Below are 22,249 nucleotides of genomic sequence, written 5' to 3'. Positions count from 1 at the left end.
CATCGACCTAAGCTCCAGAGAATTCTTTTCCACTGTTAAAGAAAATCTAAAAATTTACAACCGTCAGTTGTGCAATAGTTTTTTACCAGACACCTCCCTCTGATATTGTCTCCCCCTGGGGACCCCAGATTGATGACAAGATTTGTTGTGACAAACATTAACTAGTGGTTTCACACACTCAAGCCCCCCTCTCCCCGGCCTCTTATCCCAATTAGCAGCTAGGGACGCGGGTTCCCCTATAGAAAAGCGGAAACAAATTGTTAGCACCTAAAAACAGAACAGCTCCTCGGGGTATTTTTTGGATGATCAGCGGGGCAAGGGCGTCCGGGGAAATATTAATACAAATAATTAATTGTGTTAAGTAAACAATTTTCGTACTAAACGATGGGAGAGCCGCTGCTAAGAGCAGCAATATAGCTTTACTTCCCACAGGTTTTGTGTTTCCCGCACTCCAAAAATTGCCTTCAGTGTAATTCAACTCGGGAGCTCTGCGCAGAACAGAGGAGCATTAGTTCGCTGGCTTGCCGGCCATGTTTGAATTGGAGTCGCCAACATGTTTACATAAAACAGACTAGGTTTTCAATTTTATATTTTATATTCACATAATTCTATTTCTGCTGATTGGCCCGAAAATCGTTGCCAGGAATGTGCCGCCCTGCAGGTAATCGGAGCGTCCTAATCCTCCGCGTATGGCCTGTAGCTGACAATCTGGCGGGCCACGATGTTGAGTATCTCTCGAGCGGCCATATCTTGTCGCTCGTCCACAATGGCCGTGATTCTGGCGCACTCCTTCACGTAGTTCTCCAGCTCCCGAGGGTTGAGGGACCTCCTCTGGGGTTCTTTTGACTGCAGCGCCTGCAGGCACTGGCCGGTCATGTGCGCCAGTTGGGATCGAGCTCCGCTGAAGGTCTCGTCGAGATCGTACAGCTCCAGCGGAGGAGCGGGCGGCTCGCTGAAGATCGGCGGAAACGTCGCCAACTGGAGGTTGGGCAGCGGTATCTCAAATTGCGGCTTGATTATCTTCAACGGCTCGTACTTTACGTGCAGTTGCTCGTAAGCATCGATGACCTCCTTGAGCAAGTGGTTGCTCAGAGCACAGAGCTTCATCTCGAACATCTGCTTGAAGTCAGTGGGCATCTCGGTTCCGATCGAGTCAATGAGGCAGGCCCTGGGCATGTCGGCCAGAAACGCCAGGTCGGTGAAGTGCTTATTGTCGCTGAGCTGGAGAAGATTTGAAAAAAGTTTTGGAGAGCCCCCATTTTACATTGTTAAAAAATTGTCTTATAATACGGGTAATCAAATGGTACATAAAATAAGAACGTATGACAATAACAAAAGTGTCGTTAAACTACAAAAGAGTATCGACAATAAACCTTTTTTGCTATGAACATTTGTATTTTTGGCGTAATTTTAGTTTATTTTCCTCTAATTCTTTGCGCAAAGGGAAAAAATATGAAACAAGATATGGTCAAATAATAAAACAACTTAAAGATTTTAATTTAAGTTCAAAAAAAACTATTATTTTGAATCAATAATTAGTTAAACAGGCCTATTATTTTAGTCAGTATTTTGGTTTCTAAAAAACTACTCCAACCAAACCCCCATACTAGCTCGATTGAAATTCCCACCAAAATGCTTATCTAAATTCTAAGTTTTTGGACTGACCTCGACATCATTAAAATCCAAATGGCTGTAGCTGATCTCGTCTCCTCCGAGCAGCTTCAGCAAATACTCAAATATGGCATCGTTGGTCTTGTCCTGTAGATACTTATCGTGCCAAATGTAGCCCGAGCCCAATGCTAGGATTTTTCCACCTTTCCCGTTTGTAAAATAGCCAGCTAAGGGGCGATTGAAGGGATAGACTACTGGACCCGTGGTCAGCAGGACATTCGCAGGCTCAGATACGTTCAGAGTGGCCCCGTAAGGATACTGAAAGTGTATCTTATACTTTTCGTCACTGAAATCGTAGTCCACTTTCTCTATGTCCAACTTGAGCAGATGTCGCCACATGGATTCGCAGACAACGCCGCCACCCACAATGCATTCCTTGGGATGGAAGTTCCGGTAGTAATGCGGTCGCACCACATTGTCCCCATTGATGTAGATCCCGTACTGCTCCAGGAAGAAGTTCACGTTGGTATTGAACTCCGGCTCCCCGCCTTCGCCCAGGAGCACCAGCAGACTGCCGCCCTGCACCTCCACGTAGTGTTTTAGCACCTCGAATTCGTCCTCGGTGAATCGATCCTGGGGTCCGGCGAGCACAAACACTTTTACCCGGGCAAGGCGCTCCTTTCTGAGCTCCGCATCGTTTCTGCGGATAGGATATACGTTATTAAAACACAAGTTTTTGAATTTTTCAGTAATTGAATTCAGTTAATCAATTACAGAGCTATTTTATTATCTTATGTTATTATTCAAGAATCTAATATGTTTGAAATCAGGGATGCGCGCGCCAAGCCCGCGGTTTATATTGGCATTATTAATACTCAAAGTGAAAGGTTTTGCCAATACAATTTTGATAAAACAATTATTGGCTAAAAAGTTTATAAATGTTTTCTCAAACGTTTATTAAAATAACAGGGTTTTTTCGCCAAATGAAGCAGATAAGAGGTACTATTTTCAAGTTTTCTAAGATACTGACTGTTCCACGTTCCAATTGGCCTTCAGCTTGCGATGCATCATTTTGTAGTTGTCTGATATTTGAAAACGCTCATTTTTTGATGTATCAAAGCAGATTATCGGCTTGTTGGACATTTTGGATGCACATTCAGAAAAGTTTTTAATTATTTGTTTTGGTTTTACCTTTTGTTGCCCGGCAACGCTGTGGCGCCCTCTGGTGGACCACATGGCAACGCCGCGCTGTCGATAAGTCAAAATACGGGCGTTTTGCAACACTTAACGTTGGATGATTTTCGCACACTGTCCTTAAGTCCCCCTGTGTGAAAAATTACGAAAGAATTTTTGGTGTTCACGCTTTAAGACCGACCGAAATTTTCGCAAAACGAACAATGGCATCGATCTGTGGACGCATGGCGCTTCGTACCGCCGCACGCCAGAATGTTGCCTACACGCCCGTGCGCTTCTGCAAAAGTAAGTGGAGCAAACCAGAGGGAAATCCCACGGACAGCTGCTTTTCGGTCACGTTCGCCAAAATTGTCGCGAATCTGTGCTGGAATTGCATAATTATGGATGGCTACTGGGGAGACACCTAGTCGTTGCAATCTTTTCCCGGGGAAGCTGCCGTTTTCGTTCCCGAGAAAAGTGCCATCGGAAAGTGCGAGGTTATGTAATAACTATGCGCAGGGTAATGTGCGACTTATGAGCGGAGAGGGGGAAGCGGCACACCAGTGCGGAGTTAGCACCTCCATGGAAGCTCACCGGGATCGCTCCTCCTGCTCTCCAACCTGCAACGCCGCTCCTGGCTTTGGGGCGTCTGCTGTTTATGTAACCAGCCGCCCAGCTGACGGACCAGTCGCTTATCAATTTGTGAGCTAATTTTCCTATTCTCCTTCCTCTGCCTTATAGTGATGAACGATCCCTTGGAGCACGCCACTGGTATCGAGAAGCGCGAGCTGCTGCTCAAGGCCGCCGGCAACGATAATCCCTTTGACATGAAGGTGTTCAAGCGGGGCGCCGGCACCAAGGAAAACCCCAACCTGATTCCATCGGCCTTCGATGCCCGCATCGTTGGCTGCATCTGTGAGTATACGTAGGAACGTTCAGGATACTAGCACAGAAGATTTTGTATTTGTAGGACAGAACCTTGTAATATCCTCTTTCAAAAGACACGATATTGCTCCTTTAGTTCATATCCATACAAAGAAATATGAGCATTTGTATCTTAGAAAACTACATACAAACCGATTTAATTTTAAAGTTTTGGCACATTGAGTTAGAATGATAACAATGACTATCAGTTTGTACATCATCCCCTTACTGAACAATTTTAAAATTGTTTTTAACTAATGAGGCAAGTTAAGATGTAAAAACGTAATTCAACTGAAATATTAATTTCGCTTTTGTCCCCAAAGATGTAAAATTATTATAAATAAGTATAACTATAAACAAGTTTGAAAATCTTAGTGCTATTATCGTGCTGCAAACTTAATCAGTATATTCTAACACTTTGTATTCACCCTAGGCGAAGAGGATCAGACCTACGTGCAATGGATGTGGCTGCAGAAGGGCAACCAGAAGCGTTGTGAGTGCGGTCACTGGTTCAAGCTGGTGGAGAAGGCTGCTGTTTAAAGTTATTATTAATTAATTCAATAAACCAATTAATAACAAAAAACACAACATCTACTAAGCTAAAAGTCAACAAATTAGCTGTCCAAATAAACAAACATCAACCCAAAAAACGAAAACCAAGATCCTAGAAAGGAAAACGGGCGGCTCAGCTTCCATTTTTAGTTCTGCCATCTTATTCTCCACTGCAATCGAGATGATGTGATTTACTATACTAAACGCGAAAAATAAAGGCAACAAAGTGATTTCGAGCGAACTTTAAAGGATTTCATTTAACAGCAGCATAGATAGATATATTTCATACTTGACCAAACTTTTCTCCGGCAGATCCTGGTCTACTTTGATTATTCTCACAAAATGTTAAAACATAAATAAAATATAATGCTGATTTTGGGCAACATAATTTAGGTACAATTTAAAAAAGCCGAAAAGCTATTTGATTGTTTTTTCATTCTAAACTGCAAATATTTCTTAATATGAGTTTACATAATTTAATTTTTAAGCAGCAGTAGGCGTCTCAATATACATTCAAACACTTTTGAGTTCCCTCGCTTCAGTTTTATTTATTTCCTCTTACCTGAAGGTAAGAAATTAACTTAAGCTGCAATAAAAATGTCGTCGTACATTTCGCGGTTACTTAAGGCGTCGTCCGCTTCCAAGCGCCTGATCTCGAATTTGACCCAGCGCGAGGGAAAACTTAACTCCTTGCTGCGACGCCTTGGATTGCAGCGGCAGGGAGGAGCAGTAGCTGCTCCCGGACCGCGACCCATATCCACAACTCAGGTGCAAAAGTCTGGTAAGCGGTGGGAAGAGGCATTAAAGATTCCAAACTTAGATCGTATATCCCATCAGCTCTGATTGCGGACGAAGAACTGGCCACCGGTATTCAGAAGCGCGAGATGCTGCTGGCCAAGCAGGGCTGCGAAGATCCCTGGGGATTCTCCAGAGTCATAAGGCGTGGCTCGGGAAGGGAGAACGATCCCACAGTGGTGCCATCGGCATTCGATGCCCGCCTCGTTGGCTGTTTATGTCTGGACGACCGCATGCCCAAGTGGATGTGGATCGAAAAGGACGAGGGACCGAAGCGTTGTGAGTGCGGTCACTTTTTCGTACTGAAGAACGTTCCGCCCGTCTAGATCGACTTTACAGAGCGCTGTACACGAACACAGACACACTCGACATGAACCTCACCGGGCATTAAACATTGCATGATATTATCAAAACAAAAGCTTACATGTATTTGGCAGTCGCACAACAACTATCTTAGCGTATAGCCCGTCAGAAGGTATCCACTATTTCCGCTCATGTTCACTTCTGGATGGGTACGGTTGGGCAAAATCTGGTAGGTACGCAGCCAGTTCGAGGTCAAGTGCAGACCCGTAACCTTTCCGGAAGTCTTTAATTCCATGAACGTCTCCTGTAGCAGCTCCCTGCAGGTGCTGAACACCACAATGGGTCTTGATGGTTTCACGAGGGGCAGCAGAGCCTGTAGGATGCTAGTCGGGTGCTCCTTTGGGGCCAACACTAGGCTGTCGAATCCGGCGTTCATTAAAGCCGTGGCCCGCTTGTTTTCCAAATGCCAGCGTGGAGGGCCTTTGGCTCCTATAATGAATAATTGTATAGTAACGTTGTTTGTATTTATTTTTTTTTAAGGTGTATTAAAACATATTAATCAAAACAATTATGTTTGGTTGTAGATCCAAACATTTAAACATTTTACAAATATAGAACTCTTGATTTTTTTGCGACTACGTGATTTTTACAAAAGTTTGATCCTTTCAATAATAAAATAATTAAAACATTTTTAATTAACCCCCTTGTATTTTTTATCACAGATTTTTTAGTTTATCATTAATATTGCTTTTTGATCAAAAAAAAAATCGTAACGTTTCAAGTTAAATAAATACCTTCTCTCCCACTTTTAACTTCTTCTAGTTTGGGCTTCTTGGTTATCGGTTCGATCGCCTCCGGCTGTTCTTCTGCTAGCGTATCCGTCAGAAGTTCCTGTGCTTGTTCTTCACTGGGCTCAACGGGTGGGAGATCAATGGTCTTTGCCTCTTCTCCTTGGTAGAACACCCTCAAAACGGAGTACAGGTTAACTGATACGCAGCGCTGCTGCTGTTCCAGTGGCAGCTTCAAAGCGAGAAGGGACTGCTTTTGGGGCACGTTTCCCGGGTGCATGTGCACCAGGGTGCCTTCCGTACCCGCTCCTATGGAATTTAGCATGGCCGCTGGCAAAATACCATTGGTGCCACTCTCGTAGAGCAGGTAGCTGCCAAACCCGCAGACGCCCGAGTAGGAGATGATCTGCGACAGGGTGTCCACGCGAATGCCCATCACCTTTTCAGAATCCTGGCGGTAGAAGATGTCCAGCATCAGTCGGATTGTTGGCTGGCGGATCTGTACGAACTCAAAGTACTTCTTCTCCTTCTTCAGCAGATACTTTTCCTGGGAGTACTCGGTGCGGTTGTGGAAGGTCTTCGAGTTCTCAACCAGCTTCTCTATGATCTTGCTGGAATCGTTGCCCTCCTCGCGCAGTTGTGCAATGTCCTCCGGTTTCAAGGTCTGGGCTTCCCCGTCGTCGCGGATGTCGCGATTATCAGCCCCACTGCTGGAGATTCCGAGGACCTCCCGCGTGCTCCTAAGCTCCGTCTCGCTGCACAGCTCCAGCGTATGCTGCCTCTGCGCTCCCCGCTTGCCAGGCTTTGTCTCCTTGACGCACATCTTGAAAGTGGACCCGTAGGGCTGGTCCAAAAGCGATTTCAACTCCAGAGTCTCCTTGCCCAAAGTGGCTGTGGTGTCCAGACTGCCGAATTTCTGGAGCTTCGTGTACTTCTGGCGCTGGATGACGATGTAATCGCCCAGTTGGATTCTGGGGGTGGACTCTTCGGTGGCCATGGTTGTAATTCTTTAATTTAATCTTTATAAACAACGTGTTCCACCTAAACAAACGAAAAGCCGCCGAAGGTATAAGAAGAAGAACAGTTCAGTGATGGAAAACATGCAAGGTTCGGTAGCCTTGCCACCTGTTGCAGGTGGAGGGAAATAAAAACATTTTTTTCTATTTTTTGAGTTAAATATATTAAAAAGTAAATTATTTTGCCAATTTAAATATAAAGGTTTTATTTTTCTTTGATTATTTTTCAGTTTTTTTATCCATCTGGCAGCTCAACTACTTGTTGAGTCAAATTCAATTAATTAAAAAAAAAAAATTAAATATGCGGGCTTACAGAAAATCATGAAATAATACAATCTTAAAAATATTATAAACACTAAAATTATTATTTTTCAAAATAATTTAAGCAGATTGGCTAAAACATTGCAGAGGAGCGTTTTCTCTGCGCTGATTTTAATCTTTAATCATACATATATAAAGACAAAAAACTACCGATTTAGACATAAATCATGAAATAATTCCATGTTACAACTATTATAAATATTAAAATTATTATTTATCAAAATTATTTAAGCAGCTGGCTTAAAACATTGCAGAGGAGCGTTTTCACTGCGCTGATTTTAATCTTTAATCATACATATATAAAGACAAAGAACTACCGATTGAGACATAAGTAACAATAAATACGTTACATTCATTTGTGATAAGCTGTTATTTTTTCATTGCTACTTGGTTGCTATGACAGCTTTAAACAAACATGGCTGTGGAGAAGGGGGTCACTAAGAGACGACGTGCCTAGTTTGCCAATTAAGTTAAAAAGCCTTTTGATTTTATTTCATAAAAACAAACAAATATTCCCTCAATTCAGTGAACTTAAAATAGAGTTATGGAAAACTATCATTTTCATTACGAAAACAAATAGAACAAACTGGGAATGTGAAAGCCAAAAGTAACATTTTTTTGTGAAGTGGTTTAACTTCTGTACCCCATTACGGTTACGCATGAACTGACAACGCCCATGTGTGTCGTAACCCTCTGGAATCGCGCACATCTACGCCCATAAATTATAATTTTCAGCGGTGTGGCAACGCCCGCCGTCCGATCTAGTACAGCTGATACTTCTCGGCGATAATCTTCGAGTGCGATAACAGTACAAGAACGCGTGCCTTATGTATAACCTTTGATTCGATGCGATCTCTTCTGTAATCACAGTCCGCGCAGTCAGTTCTCGGTGCACTGCAGTTGGCTGCTACACGTGACCACTAATTCCGGCACACCACCCGCAAGGAGGACAAACCTGAGACTCGAAATTGGAGCGGTTTCATACGAGAGTTGAAAATCAAACCTTCCCGCCCTCTTACCGGTTTGGCGGCCCTCGAGAAAAAACTGACCGCGCAAGTTTTGGTTCTAGCATACGCCCCAATAACTGCTGTCGCCCGCATAACCAGAAATCCGAACCAGATCAGAACAGTGGTCGCGCAGCTATGGCGGAGGGCAAATCGGAGAAGTCGCCTTTTATTGGCCGGCAACAGGCACCGGTGACGCTGAATCCTTCGTGGGAATCCAAGCTGCCGCCCCATGACTCCAATGGCAAGGGATCCCAGTCAATGTTGGGAAAACTGGGCCTGCCAGCGCCCAAGGACAAGTATCTCATTGTGTTTTTTATATTCCTGCTGCACGGCGTGGGAACGCTGATGCCGTGGAACATGTTTATCACCGCCAAGTCCTACTTCGAGGACTTCAAGTTCGGGACCAACAACACGGTGGCCACCGACGTGAACTACCGTACCCACTTCATGCAGAACATGAGCTTCGCCTCGCAGATTCCCAACCTGATCTTCAACTGGCTTAACATCTTCGTCAACTTCGGCGGCGACCTGACCAGCCGGATCGTGTACAGCATCATCTTCGAGATGGTCATTCTGCTGGTGACCATTGTGTTGGCCATGCTGGACTCGTCTCAGTGGCCTGGCATCTTCTTTTGGACCACCATGGTGTGCATTGTGCTCCTGAACGTGTGCAACGGCATCTACCAGAACACCATCTACGGCATTGTGGCCTCGCTGCCCATCAAGTACACGGGTGCCGTGGTGCTGGGGTCCAACATCAGCGGCTGCTTCACCTCCGCCATGGCCCTGATCAGCGGCGAGATTTTTGACTCCAAAAGAACCGCGGCTATCTACTACTTCGTTACGGCCATTCTGGTGCTCCTGCTCTGCTTCGACACATACTTCGCCCTGCCCCTGAACAAGTTCTTCCGGCACTACGAGACCATCAGCCGGAGCAGCGAGAAGAAATCGGACTCCAAGCAACAGCTGAACGTGCCCTACTGGCAGATCTTCAAAAAGTCCTCACCGCAGCTGCTCAACATCTTCCTAACGTTCTTCGTGACCCTTTCGGTGTTCCCGTCAATCCAGTCGAACGTCCATCGCTCAGACCCGGATTTCATTTTCGGCCCAAATTACTTCACACTTTTCACCTGCTTTTTGACCTTCAATGTGTTCGCGATGCTGGGCAGTTTAACTACATCCTGGGCTCAATGGCCGGGTCCAAGGTTCCTGTGGGTGCCAGTGGTGTTGCGCCTTGTATTCATTCCCCTGTTTGTTATGTGCAACTACACCCCACCGGACAAAGTGCGTGCTTTGCCTGTCTTTATCGACAACGATTGGGTCTACTGGGGCATCGCGATCGTAATGGCCTACAGTTCCGGGTATCTCAGCTCTCTGGGCATGATGTACGCCCCGCAAACGGTGCACGCCAAGTACCAAACCACAGCCGGAATGTACGCAGCTGCCATGCTGATCACGGGCATCTTTTCCGGAGTGCTGTTCTCGTATCTGGGCCCGTCTTTTGTCATTTAGTCTTAAATGCTTTGTTCGTATAACACTTACTAACAATTAACCATTTCATTGTTCATTTTGTATCACGATTTTGACCCATATTAAATTTATTTTTGGGCTCAAGACCAGTTCTGGAACCTGGTTAGATGGTTTCGTTTTAACCATTAATTTCAACACTTTTTATTTAATAAATTTTTTTAAGTTCTATTTTATTAGAATTTTACAAATGTTGTTGTACAAATTTAATCAACAAAATACCTCCTGCCCATGGGAACTGCCGACTACAGAAATGAGGGAACTCGAAAAGTCTGACAATTGAGTCCTAATTGAAGAATATATATCAATTAGACAGGGGTCTAACAAGTCAATGGAATATTTGGTTCGGTTTTATCACAGCTTCACCCGGCTGAATAAAATAACAAAGTTTACCGTTCTGACACAAATATATGTACACACAATCATAACAAACATTTAATCAGTGCAGTCTTTGAAGTGCACACCGAAAACACGACGAATAATAAATGTAGGGATAACCGAAACTCTAAATACTCTTATAATAAACATAAGCAACAACTGAAAAAAATATAACATTCTAAAATTGCCCATGTTTTGTCAAATATACATTTATTTGATTACGATTAGTCTTTAAACGAGCAAAAAATCACTTTCTTTTAAGTTAAGTAGTCGTACAATAGATCCTCAAACTTAGAGAAGTATGGCAGCGATTTATTAAAAAATTAATATTCAGACATTTACAACATTAAAAATATGTTTTTACCAAACACAGAAAACTCAAATGAATTATAGTAAACTTGCGAACTATTTTTTCAAAACTCATAAACTTTTACACTAGTCTTTTTATATGAACTCAGATCAAGTGTGGCGTTTACACAATTAAAACAATCGTGGTCAAAATTTTAGAATTAGTCGCCTTCCAAGAAATGGACAAATTGTTGTTCATTGTTATGGTCCATACTGTTTCTATGCAATACGGTTTCTAATAGAAACTTTCTATGTAACTTATTTTCGCAGAGTAAAAGCTAACAATAAAAAATGTTCTAAAATGTATTTTTTATGTTTTCAATAATTATGTTACAAAATCTGGCCGATCTGACGATCCTTAAGAGCCATTAGAGCGATTGCGTTAAATGAATTAAATTGCGTTGTTTTTGAAGAATCTATATATTTTTGTTTGCCCAAAGTTGACTATATCCTATAGGCTTGTCTTATACACCGTAGGGTCTTACGCACGTTAAAATAAGATATAGCCAAACTAACTAATCACTTGTCGTTATATTTGTTAGGGTAGTAAACCGTTAGGGCTCTGAAAATTAAAGAAGAAAAAATATATTTCATATATGAACTACATGGTTTGGTATGTATGGAAAAGTTTAATACTCTCTGCAAGAGTAAAGTAAACAATTATTTGGTGTAGCTTTTCAAAACTGATGTAGTTGTTTGAATGTGGCGCCGAAAACTTATTGGTAAACATAAAATACTCGAACAAACAAGCCTTATCTGCGAAGACACATAATTACCCTAGGGAGCAGCTGCTAACTGATAAACATATCAGTTTCATTTGTCACTCTGGTGACGTCTAGTACCTATTTATGTATATACAGGGGAAAACATGGGGGGTCAATTCCGACAAAGATCCCCGGCAATCTCAAGGTTACTTCTTATCTTCGCCCTGCGGATTCGTCAAGAAATACATGATTTTTAGCAGCTCGTTGAACTTTGGCGTGTCCCTTGGATGGCGCTTTTCTAGGCCCGCAATCTGTTCGAGGGCCACCTCCACATCCACCACATTGCACAATATCGATTGCAGCCGCCTGGGAAATTTGCCCTCAGATCGCTCCACACGCTTTCGCGTTGAGTCCAGCATGGCTAGTTGATCCTGGGGGCTAATTTTGTGGTAGCTGACCACTAGCTGGGTAAGTAGAGGCAGCCCATCGGCCAGAGGGAAGCCGTAGTCAAGGGCATCAGATAGGCCGAGGCGCTGTAGTCGTTTGCTGCCCTCAGCCTGCAGAATAGTCGCCTCAACGGGATGCCGATTTGAAGTGAGATCCAAGTGCTTCAAGGGCAGCTGTTCCAGCAGCTCAGCCAGGTAAGACCGTTCTACGGAGCACTCGGGCGCCACCAGGGATTCCAAATTCGCCAGACCCGCGATGTGTTTCCCCGTGACGTAGGCACTGGACACGCTCAGGCTGCGCAGCTGGCGACAGCTCTTGGCTATCGTGTTGATCATGCTGTTGTTCATGCTCTCGTCCGCGATACAGAGCTCTCGGAGACTGCTGTAATCCCTGCGTAGGTAGAAGGCCAATTCGGGTCTCATCAGATGGCGACCCAAATACGAATCGAAGGCTTTCTTGTGCACGTTCCATATGTACAGCTCCTCCATCGCCGGGCTTGTGAGCTCGAAGAAATAAACGTAGTCTTCCTTGCAAAGGGGTTCTAGCATGGAATCGGATACGGAAACCTTCCGGTAGCGCGGCTTGCGCCACACAATCAGGCAGAGGAGCTCCTGGAAACGCGGCGCAAGTCGGGCCATTTTTATCTGCTCGACGAGGGGCAGGAACTCCAGTATATTGCACACACAATCATCGTTCAGCCTCTCCATTGCAAATTTTCTACTATAATATCGTAATAATAAATATTATTTTTTGAGACAATGTGACCAGGTGTCGAGAAACTGAATATATCGGATTAAATGAAATATACTGGAAAACTCGAGATTGAAATACTCTGAACTTAAAAAAAATCGTTACAAATAAACTATCGTATAAATGGGAATGAAACATGAAACTTCTAAAATAACGGTTTTATTTAAATAAATGTGTGTTGATATTGATACTACGACAGGTTATCATGATTCAGAAATTAATGTGAATGTTTTTGCAGAATAAATAAATTTTTCACCGTACCAAAATAAATGGTTCGCAAAAAGAACTGTTAAAATTGTCACCATTTTAGTTTGTCCAACAGTCTCTAACAGAAATATGATTAATAGATGCCAGCATCTGACATTAATAAATCTTAACATTTATTTCTAGAACTACTCACATACACGCTATAAAATTGTATTTTAAGGGTGAAAATATGAGTACTATTAATGTCTTCAAAGTTCACTTTTACTTGAAGGAAACACAGAATGCTTGTTTTCCCTGGGTACAATATTTATATATAATTTAAAGAAATTGGGTTTTTTGACCTTTGAAGCTGTTTTGAGCATGTTATTACAGTTAAAAATATTTTTTAATTTTGCATGCTAAGCGACGTTAAGTTCAAAGTTTTATTTTGCCAGTAAAATGTATAAAATATATGGTCTGTTTTAAATAGTTTAATTCCATTATTGAGCTTTTTAATCTCCCACGAGAAATCATTCCTTTGAACGTTTTATTTTTCCCTCTGACAGCAAACAGAAAACTTTCCGTATGCCCCGTGGCCCCCAAGCAGCTTGCATGCGTATCAATTAACATTTTGAGTGGGTTTCCATGTTGAACTGTCACTTTTATACGCAGCATGCGCATCTCCCGTCCCCAGATCTGCCCTTACTAAAATCGAAAGCCCCCAACACAAATTCGAAGTTCTCCGGCTGACTGTTTCCATTTGTTTGGGTATGGGCCTCACATGATTTGTGCGTGACCATGCGAAATGTAAATTATTTATGTATTTTGCGTTCGTATATAAGGCATTATCCTGCACCAGTATTGAGCTCTGCTTTTTTCTGACAGGCGGCAGGCATCTCCATAGTCTGAATCGTCGTCTGAGTTTCGATTTCACAATATCGCAAAAATAGCCAACTGTTGGAGGAACCCTTGTCAGGACATGGGACAGCAATTGGCATTACCGGCAGACTAAGCGGGAGGCAGTAGCAGCAAAGCTGGTGTGTCCAGAATACAAACTTTTAAAATTTGCGTTTCAGTTATCGTAGACGCCATAAATTGGCCACGGTCCAATATTAGGTCATTGAATATACATATGTACATCATGACTGCTGTAAGCTGACACAATTTTTATTTCGCAGTTCTCAAAATTGAACTGCCAAAAGAATAAACAAAATCATTAAAAGCTCTTAAACCATAAATTAAAAAAATATTTAAAACACAAAAAGTACTATTTAACATTTATTATTCAAAATTTTCTTCTAAAATATCATTATTTGGTGTTCCAATGGTAACAGCCTAGCCTCCGATGATTGAGACCCCGGTTGATTCCCGGTGCAGACAGGAAAATTGAATAATAAAGTTTAATTTAATTATAAAAGTTAGTGTCAATAAATAACTTCTAAATAACTTAATACAACAAAAAATAATATCATATAATAATAATAATAAAAATTAATAAAAACAAAATTGTTCAAGATTGTTGAACTACAATTTTGTCGAACAATTGTTAATTTTCTATTTACTTTAACATTTTATTGGTAAATTACCATTTTAATGAAAAATGACTAATTTTTAATTTTTTTGTTTTTTGCCATGTCCGTATGAACGTCGAGATCTGGATAACTATACGAGCTAGAGACTTAACTTGAAGATTCTATTCATGCCTACGCAAGTTTAAATTTGGCCACGACCTATTTAACGCTTACAAAAATGTTCTGTGGCGAACTTATACTAATCGACACACAAAAAAGTTTTCCAAATAGCATTAAGAAATTAATTAAGAAATTAGGTTTAACAATTACGTCAGCGTTAGTATTTATATACTAACCATACCTTAACGCTAGATTGCGCCACATTTTTTAAAATTGGATAACCGATCATCGGGTATTTGAAAGCCGTTTTTCTAATATCATCTTTGCCAATTTTGTATTATCTTCTGCTCTGACAGTTCCGTCCACACTGACAATAAATATTTAAGCTATTCCATATAAGCAAATCCAGTATTAGAGTAATGACAGCCTTTTTTGTCGACTGCTTGATTATATATTGACGCGCTGTGACACAAGTGACCCCGAACTCAGCGTGGGTGGTCCTATTCACCCATCGATAAGTTTGCTAGACCGTTTTGGGTTTCTCGATTTAAGTGGTCGGCAATTTGTGCCGGACACTTTCAGCGTTGCGGCTCAATTATAAGCGTGATTAGGGACGGCGACCATGCCATCCGTGCATTATACACCAAATTTTCATATTTGCTCCCGACACCCATGGGCCAACACCCCCGGCTGAGTGGCAATTAGACGCTTGCTGAAATCGCTCCGATAAATTATTAGCTGCCAAAACGAGGTCTTTTAAAACTTGCCACCTCTTTGGCTTCGGATCATTGGGCGGGAAAAAGGCAAGTAAAAAGAGAGAGAAATGTGCAAAACGGCATCAAATATGTAACACTTTTTCTTGTTCAGCGCCTTGGCAAACAATTGGCCAATTAAGTCGAAAGTTTCCCTGCTCGCAGCAGGGTGGCAACCGCCCAGAACCCCATTTCCCAGCCCCTCTTGGCCGTCTCGTCCATTGGCCCCAAGTGAGGGCCATTGCATGCCAGGCGTACATATTCTGGCCATTTGCGTGCCGCCTTTTAGTAGGTTGTCCGTGTCCAAGAAGGGGGCGCAGGAGGAAAGTCTGGGCGCAGCCACTGCAAGTCGGTGCGGGGTTTATGCAGATTGCCCAACTTTCCACTGCGCACATTTTCGATTTTCAGACCATTTTCTTTCGGGCCCTAAGTGCAATATTTCATTTTTAATTTGGACTCTAGAGGTGTGAATTTGATTAGTTGGCCAATAGACCAGGAAATTGATCGACATTTTTGGGAATATTGAGCTCGATAATGAGGGGACAGGGACTACTCGAAGGGTTTGATTCATGTTGGAGTGGGGCACAGTTTACCATTAGGTATTAGTATAATTTATTTAGCTTACAAATATGATAATGCAAGAAAAACAGATTGTTATTTCAGTTTCCTTTTTTGGCTTTTATGCTTTCATTTATTTTAGGTATTTTCGTTTTTCACAATTTCCTTTACTAAATGCCTTTCGAAATTATTGAACGTCTCAGCTAATTAAGTCAATGTTATTACATATTTATTTTAAATTCATATTATTATATTGGTTAGTTTGGTTTTTGCTTCATGGAAGAGAAGAAACTTTTTGGATCACAAAGGTTTGGTTTTCGCTATCGGCTTAAGTATTCCTCAAACGCATTTTAACGAAAGGAGTAAACAAAGTATTCGTATTGAGCTAACCACTTTAAAGCTTATTTACATCAAACAACAAAACTAACAACTTTTAATCGATTTCGTTGGTTGTAGGCTTAGGTTAGGCTAGATTTCCATCTTTGCACATTAGCTTTCGGAGCTCTTCATAAGGAGTTTCTAGATTCATGTTTTAGATTCTTTCATTTAGTTTACGGTAAGGCTGAAGATAGAGTATTAAAATTGTTTATTGTTTAAGAGTAAAAGTTGTTTATAAAATATATTTATCATATATCAAAGTATAGTTATTTAGTTATGCATAGGCGTATATTACAGTTTACCATTTTTACAGAGTCGCTCGCCCAGAAGTGGAGCTTGATTTGAGCCAACGGTATTTGAACAATACAGAGTGTTGTTTTTGGTATTTTACTTTTACAAGATTTTATAGGTTGTAACTCGAATAATGCAAACGCTTGATCCTCTACACGAACTAAACTACATATCCGTATGTGTATATATATTTATTTGAGTTGTTGTATATATAATATATATATGCTTGTATAATTACTAAATGGTATTTGAGTCAATATTCATTATGTCGCATGTGTGTTTATTTATATATTGCAAATTCTCTACTGCGCGTTGCTACATTTTCATATTTGTGTATATATTTTTTTAATTATCCCCGCACGCCTCTTTGGTAATTGGTCCTTAGTACGCTACATAGAAAGCATTTAAATTGTTTTGTTTTCCGGTATTCCCTTTGTTTTTGAGCCGTTTTCAATTTTCATAGCTCCGACACAACATCGCACTTATGCCTTCATCTCGGAGTGGGGGGTTTATGACTGCCTATGCCCATTTAAAGCAAACACCTTTATCCTTTATTTTTTATGTGTCAAAAGGGAAGGGGAACACGGGGAGCAGCAGCTGGCCTTTTACAGCCGCTCCTACAGACGACCTTTCGGCTAAAAATAAGCGCCTTCTCACGGTCCCCCCAAAACCCCAACCCCGATCCACACCCACTGGACAGGTGTGGGCGGCACCTGGCCGGGTTAATTGTGGACAGGAAAACCTGCGGCTTAGCCAAACATTGGCATGCGTTCTGCTGGCGTCTAAAAACGCGACGTAAAAAGCTGAAACCGCCAGCGCAGCACATAAAAGTGTCAGGCAGACATAAATTTATGTTGGCTTGCAATTTCCCAACACCAGCACACATCACTGCCTACCTGTGAGGCTGTGGAGTGGAAAGGGTTTGCGATGTAAGGACGAGTTTGTATTTTGTGAAGCCACACAACGGCCAATGCGGCTTTATTATTAAAATTGCCCTGAAAGTTGGGGGAAACTCTATACCGCTGGGATTGCTTTACAGTGCTGCAGAAAAAGTAGACGAATACACACATTTATATTTATAGAAATATAGTGGAAAATATGTAGTGATGTGCTTTGGAAACTTGAACAGGTTATATGGTAAAGTAGAGTAATATGCTTGTGTGCCAATTAGCCGTCATAAAAAAGTTCTGGAGGAGCTTGTAGGAACTTACTGAAGTTATGTTGTTAAATGGATCTTCAACTTAGTGTCCTTATCTTAAATGCCCTATTGTTCACTATGTTTGTATTGATTTTTGCACTCGTTATTAAATACATGCACAGAATAAAGAGTCGCAACTGAGCCTGAATACGGTAGCTGTTGCTAATTAACTGCCGCCCCTCAAAAAGTGTGTTTAATATTTAATTAAAGTTAATCCTTTTCTGCACATCGCTATACTGCGGGATTGAATTAATCCGAAGGAACGGGGATAAATGAGATTTTTGCGAAATGTGCGATGCGGTGTCATTTGCTATTCTTCAGCTCCTCATTTTGAGTTTTATACCTTTCTGAGCATTGCTTTTATCCCATTTTATGTTTAGTGTGTATCGCAGCTATTTTTGACCTTTTTCTCATTCTTGTTTATCATTTTAATTCACATTCGCTTATCCCACTATTTTTATTTGTTTTTTTTTTAGATTTTAACTAACGCACTCTTATTTTTTTCCTTAATGCAAATTAAAGGTAACACAAACGAAAAAATATATTAAATATGTTTGAGCTACTTACATGCATTTATACTATTTAATTGAGTTTTTTGATTTATAATTTTTGGTGAATTTGGTTTTTGTATTTAATCTACCCTTTTTAAATTTAACTTTACGTTGGCCATTTGGTAATATTTCCGTTTGCTTTCAGAAAATGCATTTATATCAGCAAACATATATTCGAAAGTGTTTTTCTGCTTTTGTTTGTGTCGAGGGCCTGCTTGTTTTTTCCTTATTTTCGTTTCAAATATTCGTGCTTTTTATTGCTGTGTTTTTATTTCGTTTGATTTAATTAAACTTTATTGCGAACGAATTATTTTATCTTCATCTGAGACTTGGACCTTCTTACAGAGAGAGTTCAGTTTTTTTCTGTTCGTTTCGGGCAGTAAATTTTGTATCCAATTTTACGAGTACCGAAAATCAAATTAAAATCGTAAATTAATTTAAAACAGTGACTGAATTCAATTCAAATTCAATGCATATTTAATTTTGAAATGAGTTCAGCACACAAATCTTTACTTTATGCATGCTCTCTTTAAACATTTTGCAAGTACTGACTCAATTATGAGCTTTGTTCATAAATTCAGTTTCAATTTATGGGCCACTTTCCGCAATCCTTTGAGCCATTTTACATTTTGGAAAACTTTCCTTGGTAAAAAATAAAACCGTTCGACTATCAGAAAATGTCATTTAGAATGTTGTCAGATTTGATTTATGCTGGTTATTTCCGATTAACCAGAGCAGCTGGTTCACGTGTAGCACTTTCAATAAATTTGTTTTTCAATTTTATTTCGGTTTGCGCTTCATTGAAATATTATGCAAATAATGCATAAATTAAATTGAATAAAAAAAAGTATAGCAAAACAAAAGTGTATCCCGGACCAGCCGACTATCTAAATGCCCGTGAAAAAATAATTTTCATAAATTCTTCCAGTAATACTTTAGCTTTGAGCAAAACAATTTTGGGCGCTAAAATATATAAAGATTTTTGTAATCCCTCATAAAGGTGTATAAACGTATGCATTATATAATATAATATCAATCCGGAAGGCCAATGCTTTTTTCATTGTTGTGAAATTGGAATTAAATACTTTTGCATACTTTGTTTTACTGATTCGACAGACCATAAAGACCATAAAAAAAATTAATTAGAACTTTGTAAATAAAAATTCTAGAGCATGTAGCACCTGTCACCGAAGAAAATCAGCACGAGTAAATTTTCATTGCCTACTTTTGTGCTTGCTCTCTCTGTACTTGTGTTTCTGTTTTTTCTATCTGTGTACGTGTATGTGTGTCGGGGTCTGTGCCTGTGTGAGTTATGTTTTCACAACCATGTTGATTTTGTTCGCTTTGTCTGCATACATATACACACATTGGTTTGTTTTTGCCTCTTTTTGTGCACACTCACTCGGCATTTCGCTTTCGCTGCTGCTGTTTTCCTTATTAATTTTACACAAAATGCCATTGAACTTAGTGTTCTTTCTGATGTTGTTGCTGTGTAGGTATTTGAGTGGCCATTTAGCAGCTCTGTGTGTGTGTGTGAGTTTTGTGGGTGTGTTTTTAATAAATCACATTAAATGCAATTTACAAAAGCATTTCGTTCGCACGTTCCGGTTTAAGTTGTTTGTGTTCCATACTTTTTATATTTTATTCTTGGTGTTGCTGATTCCATAATCTGTGTTTATTGCTGTTGCATATCGCCGCCATTGCCCAGACCAGCTTTTGATTCCGGCGGCACCTGTTGTTGGAGAGTAGAGAATGAACCGTTAGACCACCAAATATAATACGGTATTTTCTACATTAATTGACAGACAGCTTTCGCGTGAATGAAAGTGGAAGAGGAATTTGGTAGACGGACAGTAGGCTTACATGGAATAGTTAAGCACAATCAAAGCATAAGCAAACATTTAGGTAAAGTAGCAAGTTTTGGTGTGTGTGTGTTGTGTCTGGGTGTGTGTATCTAGCCTGCGTAAAAGGAAAACACATCGAGCAACAACAAGTCCCAACAAAACGCACGCACAACATCGCACACACAAACGTTGGCCAAAGGATACATACATATGTAGGACAGCCAAAACAATTTGTTTGAATCAAACAAAGGATCAACGTGATGTCAGGGCAAACGCAACAAAAAAATTCAAGGCGAAACTTTCAGAATAATAATGGGAAAAAGCTTCCAAATGGAGGGAGATGATAGAACTCATAAGAAAAACTTGCAGCAGGCAAGAGCCAAAAATAATCCAAAAGGAAGACCAACCGAAAACTAAAATAAACACAACTAAATTCAACTGAGAACCGCAATATTCCGCCCAGCTCAACGAACGAACGAGAAAATGGCCAACAAACCAACGGCAAACACATACGATTATGACTGGGACACGGACCGAAAATGAAGTTCGGCTGGTAGGCCATATTAAGCCTTAAGTGTAACAAGTGTAATTCAGACTCAACTCGTTTAACATTAAATTAAGAAAGTATTAAAATGGTAGATTTGTGGGAAGACGTCAAAAATTATAACACAAAACTTATGCAGATAGGATGCAAAAAGGAATTTTTGGGCAAGAAGAAACATTTTTTTATAAATTTATATATTTTGCAATCAATAAAAATTAGCTTAAATAAAACTTAAAAACTAAACAGATGTTTAGATATATTCTTTAATGAAAGTTTTCTTTTTTTTAATATTGCGGTTTTTAGACACAATCATCTATATTTCATTATATAACAGTAATAATTGAAAGAAAATGAATGAGAATTAGTGGCTTAATAGTATTTTAAACGTCAAACATCGATGTCTAGATTAACACTTAAAAGATGTGTAAGAAAGCAAAAATAGTATGTCTCCACCCAAAATTCACAAGAAGACATTAAAACAGCGATTAATTGGTTACAGAGTGAGGAATTTCCCTCTAATGACAACATCGACATTAACAATGACAATTATCGAATTGAGAACAATGAGAAACCGACGACGAAAGGTATAGAATATGGTGAAAGAAAACTGGCAACGGCGACTGTACCTAGTATCTGGAGGATGTGGGATATGGAATCAAACTTAGCGGCCATAAAAACTATGAAAGTCCAGAAAATCCATGGAATCTGTTTGATTTTGTTGTTGCTGATCGATCTACACGATGGTGGGAGGACAATAACGAAACCGAAAACGTAACAAAAATGAAATGGCAGTGGTTGTGGTATTATTTTGGCGGTGAGTTGGTGGGTTTGTATTTATTTGGAGAGCAGGAGAAATAGAGAGAGTTATATATATATAATTGTGGTAGGAGAGTGGAATATATTACATAGTAATTGTCAGGACTTGGAGGCTTCACTTACCAGCTTCTTGAAGCAATCCTCAAAGAAGGCGGTCATCGAGCGGTACAAATGCCGCTTCACCCCCGACAAGCTATGCCCCTCGTCCGGATATATCTGCTGCTTGTAGAGCACCCCTTTGCTGGTAAGCGATCTGGCCAACACCATCGATTGCTGCACATGCACATTGTCGTCGGCGGTTCCATGGATCAACAGGAACTGGCGATCTCGCAGATTGTCCACGTACTTGGACAGATCGCTCTCCTCGTAGCCCTTGTAGTTATCCGTCACGTTGGGGAAACTCAGATAGCGTTCGGCATACGTTGAGTCTAACATGAAACACATATGAGGATTTTAGCTAATTATTCTTTGCCGTTTCTTAAGTCTTGTGAAAAATAATGTGAAATATTCAGGATAGATGATTTATGCAGGCTTTCAATACAAGTGGGATCTACATAGTGTAGCAGCCCTAAGCAACCCTATTAGTATTTATACACATATTATATATAGCAGCCCTAAGCAATCCTATTAGTATTTATACACACAATATATATAAGATATAAGATATAAGCATATCTGTAAATAGACACCTATAGTAGCCCTAAGCATATCTGTAAATACACATACACATATATACACGGCCTGTTATTTATATGTATACACTCTGTTAAAGTTCCTAGCTGTTAAGAGAATGTTAGCAAAGACGAGAATCCCGACCTGAACTGGTGCGTGTTTTACTCTGCTACAATAGTTAGGA

At 40.5% G+C, this 22,249-nt stretch overlaps 7 protein-coding genes across 7 annotated transcripts in view; 3 read left to right on the top strand and 4 right to left on the bottom strand.

The window, feature by feature from the left end:
* Positions 1 to 647: 647 nt before the first annotated feature.
* LOC108047269 (intraflagellar transport protein 52 homolog) lies at positions 648 to 2,754 on the bottom strand. The gene is made up of 3 exons (XM_017127377.1): positions 2,642 to 2,754; positions 1,666 to 2,311; positions 648 to 1,221 (listed from the first exon to the last, which is right to left on the bottom strand). Exons 1-3 carry the CDS (start codon positions 2,752 to 2,754, stop codon positions 676 to 678), a joined length of 1,305 nt encoding a protein of 434 aa, XP_016982866.1. The 3' UTR covers positions 648 to 675.
* A 149-nt stretch (positions 2,755 to 2,903) lies between these two features.
* Positions 2,904 to 4,501, top strand: LOC108047298 (cytochrome c oxidase subunit 5B, mitochondrial). Its single transcript, XM_017127412.1, has 3 exons — positions 2,904 to 3,090; positions 3,526 to 3,699; positions 4,142 to 4,501. The coding sequence occupies exons 1-3, from the start codon at positions 3,009 to 3,011 to the stop codon at positions 4,246 to 4,248; spliced, it is 363 nt and encodes a 120-aa protein (XP_016982901.1). The 5' UTR covers positions 2,904 to 3,008; the 3' UTR covers positions 4,249 to 4,501.
* Positions 4,502 to 4,624: 123 nt separating this feature from the next.
* LOC108047297 (cytochrome c oxidase subunit 5B, mitochondrial) lies at positions 4,625 to 5,473 on the top strand. The gene is made up of 2 exons (XM_017127411.2): positions 4,625 to 5,041; positions 5,098 to 5,473. Exons 1-2 carry the CDS (start codon positions 4,858 to 4,860, stop codon positions 5,379 to 5,381), a joined length of 468 nt encoding a protein of 155 aa, XP_016982900.1. The 5' UTR covers positions 4,625 to 4,857; the 3' UTR covers positions 5,382 to 5,473.
* On the bottom strand, positions 5,460 to 7,216 carry LOC108047295 (tRNA (adenine(58)-N(1))-methyltransferase non-catalytic subunit TRM6). The gene is made up of 2 exons (XM_017127410.2): positions 6,153 to 7,216; positions 5,460 to 5,847 (listed from the first exon to the last, which is right to left on the bottom strand). Exons 1-2 carry the CDS (start codon positions 7,141 to 7,143, stop codon positions 5,504 to 5,506), a joined length of 1,335 nt encoding a protein of 444 aa, XP_016982899.1. The 5' UTR covers positions 7,144 to 7,216; the 3' UTR covers positions 5,460 to 5,503.
* Positions 7,217 to 8,276: 1,060 nt separating this feature from the next.
* Positions 8,277 to 10,208, top strand: LOC108047290 (equilibrative nucleoside transporter 1). Its single transcript, XM_017127404.2, has one exon. It carries the CDS (start codon positions 8,626 to 8,628, stop codon positions 10,000 to 10,002), a length of 1,377 nt encoding a protein of 458 aa, XP_016982893.1. The 5' UTR covers positions 8,277 to 8,625; the 3' UTR covers positions 10,003 to 10,208.
* A 483-nt stretch (positions 10,209 to 10,691) lies between these two features.
* Positions 10,692 to 12,667, bottom strand: LOC108047291. The gene has a single exon (XM_017127405.2). The coding sequence runs from the start codon at positions 12,599 to 12,601 to the stop codon at positions 11,654 to 11,656; it is 948 nt and encodes a 315-aa protein (XP_016982894.1). The 5' UTR covers positions 12,602 to 12,667; the 3' UTR covers positions 10,692 to 11,653.
* Positions 12,668 to 15,978: 3,311 nt separating this feature from the next.
* LOC108047286 overlaps positions 15,979 to 22,249 on the bottom strand; it is a 43,505-nt gene continuing 37,234 nt past the window's right edge. Inside the window, 2 exon segments of the mRNA XM_017127399.2 lie at positions 15,979 to 19,921; positions 21,517 to 21,821. Coding sequence (XP_016982888.2) covers positions 19,865 to 19,921; positions 21,517 to 21,821 — 362 coding nt within the window. The 3' untranslated portion in view covers positions 15,979 to 19,864.

This window comes from Drosophila rhopaloa, unplaced genomic scaffold (genome assembly GCF_018152115.1).
Source record: "Drosophila rhopaloa isolate 14029-0021.01 unplaced genomic scaffold, ASM1815211v1 contig_2, whole genome shotgun sequence".
NCBI lineage: Eukaryota > Metazoa > Arthropoda > Insecta > Diptera > Drosophilidae > Drosophila > Drosophila rhopaloa.
The sequence above is the reverse complement of the archived record's forward strand: the minus strand, read 5'-3'. Positions and strand labels throughout refer to the sequence as shown.

Coding starts and splice junctions, on each gene's coding strand:
- LOC108047298 (XM_017127412.1), top strand. CDS start 3,009: ATGGCATCGATCTGTGGACGCATGGCGCTTCGTACCGCCGCACGCCAG. Junction 3,091..3,525: donor GCCCGTGCGCTTCTGCAAAA/GTAAGTGGAGCA, acceptor TCTGCCTTATAG/TGATGAACGATCCCTTGGAG. Junction 3,700..4,141: donor CCGCATCGTTGGCTGCATCT/GTGAGTATACGT, acceptor TATTCACCCTAG/GCGAAGAGGATCAGACCTAC.
- LOC108047290 (XM_017127404.2), top strand. CDS start 8,626: ATGGCGGAGGGCAAATCGGAGAAGTCGCCTTTTATTGGCCGGCAACAG.
- LOC108047295 (XM_017127410.2), bottom strand. CDS start 7,143: ATGGCCACCGAAGAGTCCACCCCCAGAATCCAACTGGGCGATTACATC. Junction 5,848..6,152: donor AGTTAAAAGTGGGAGAGAAG/GTATTTATTTAA, acceptor TATTCATTATAG/GAGCCAAAGGCCCTCCACGC.
- LOC108047269 (XM_017127377.1), bottom strand. CDS start 2,754: ATGTCCAACAAGCCGATAATCTGCTTTGATACATCAAAAAATGAGCGT. Junction 2,312..2,641: donor GCCAATTGGAACGTGGAACA/GTCAGTATCTTA, acceptor TCCTATCCGCAG/AAACGATGCGGAGCTCAGAA. Junction 1,222..1,665: donor TGGATTTTAATGATGTCGAG/GTCAGTCCAAAA, acceptor AATCTTCTCCAG/CTCAGCGACAATAAGCACTT.
- LOC108047291 (XM_017127405.2), bottom strand. CDS start 12,601: ATGGAGAGGCTGAACGATGATTGTGTGTGCAATATACTGGAGTTCCTG.
- LOC108047297 (XM_017127411.2), top strand. CDS start 4,858: ATGTCGTCGTACATTTCGCGGTTACTTAAGGCGTCGTCCGCTTCCAAG. Junction 5,042..5,097: donor AACTCAGGTGCAAAAGTCTG/GTAAGCGGTGGG, acceptor ATATCCCATCAG/CTCTGATTGCGGACGAAGAA.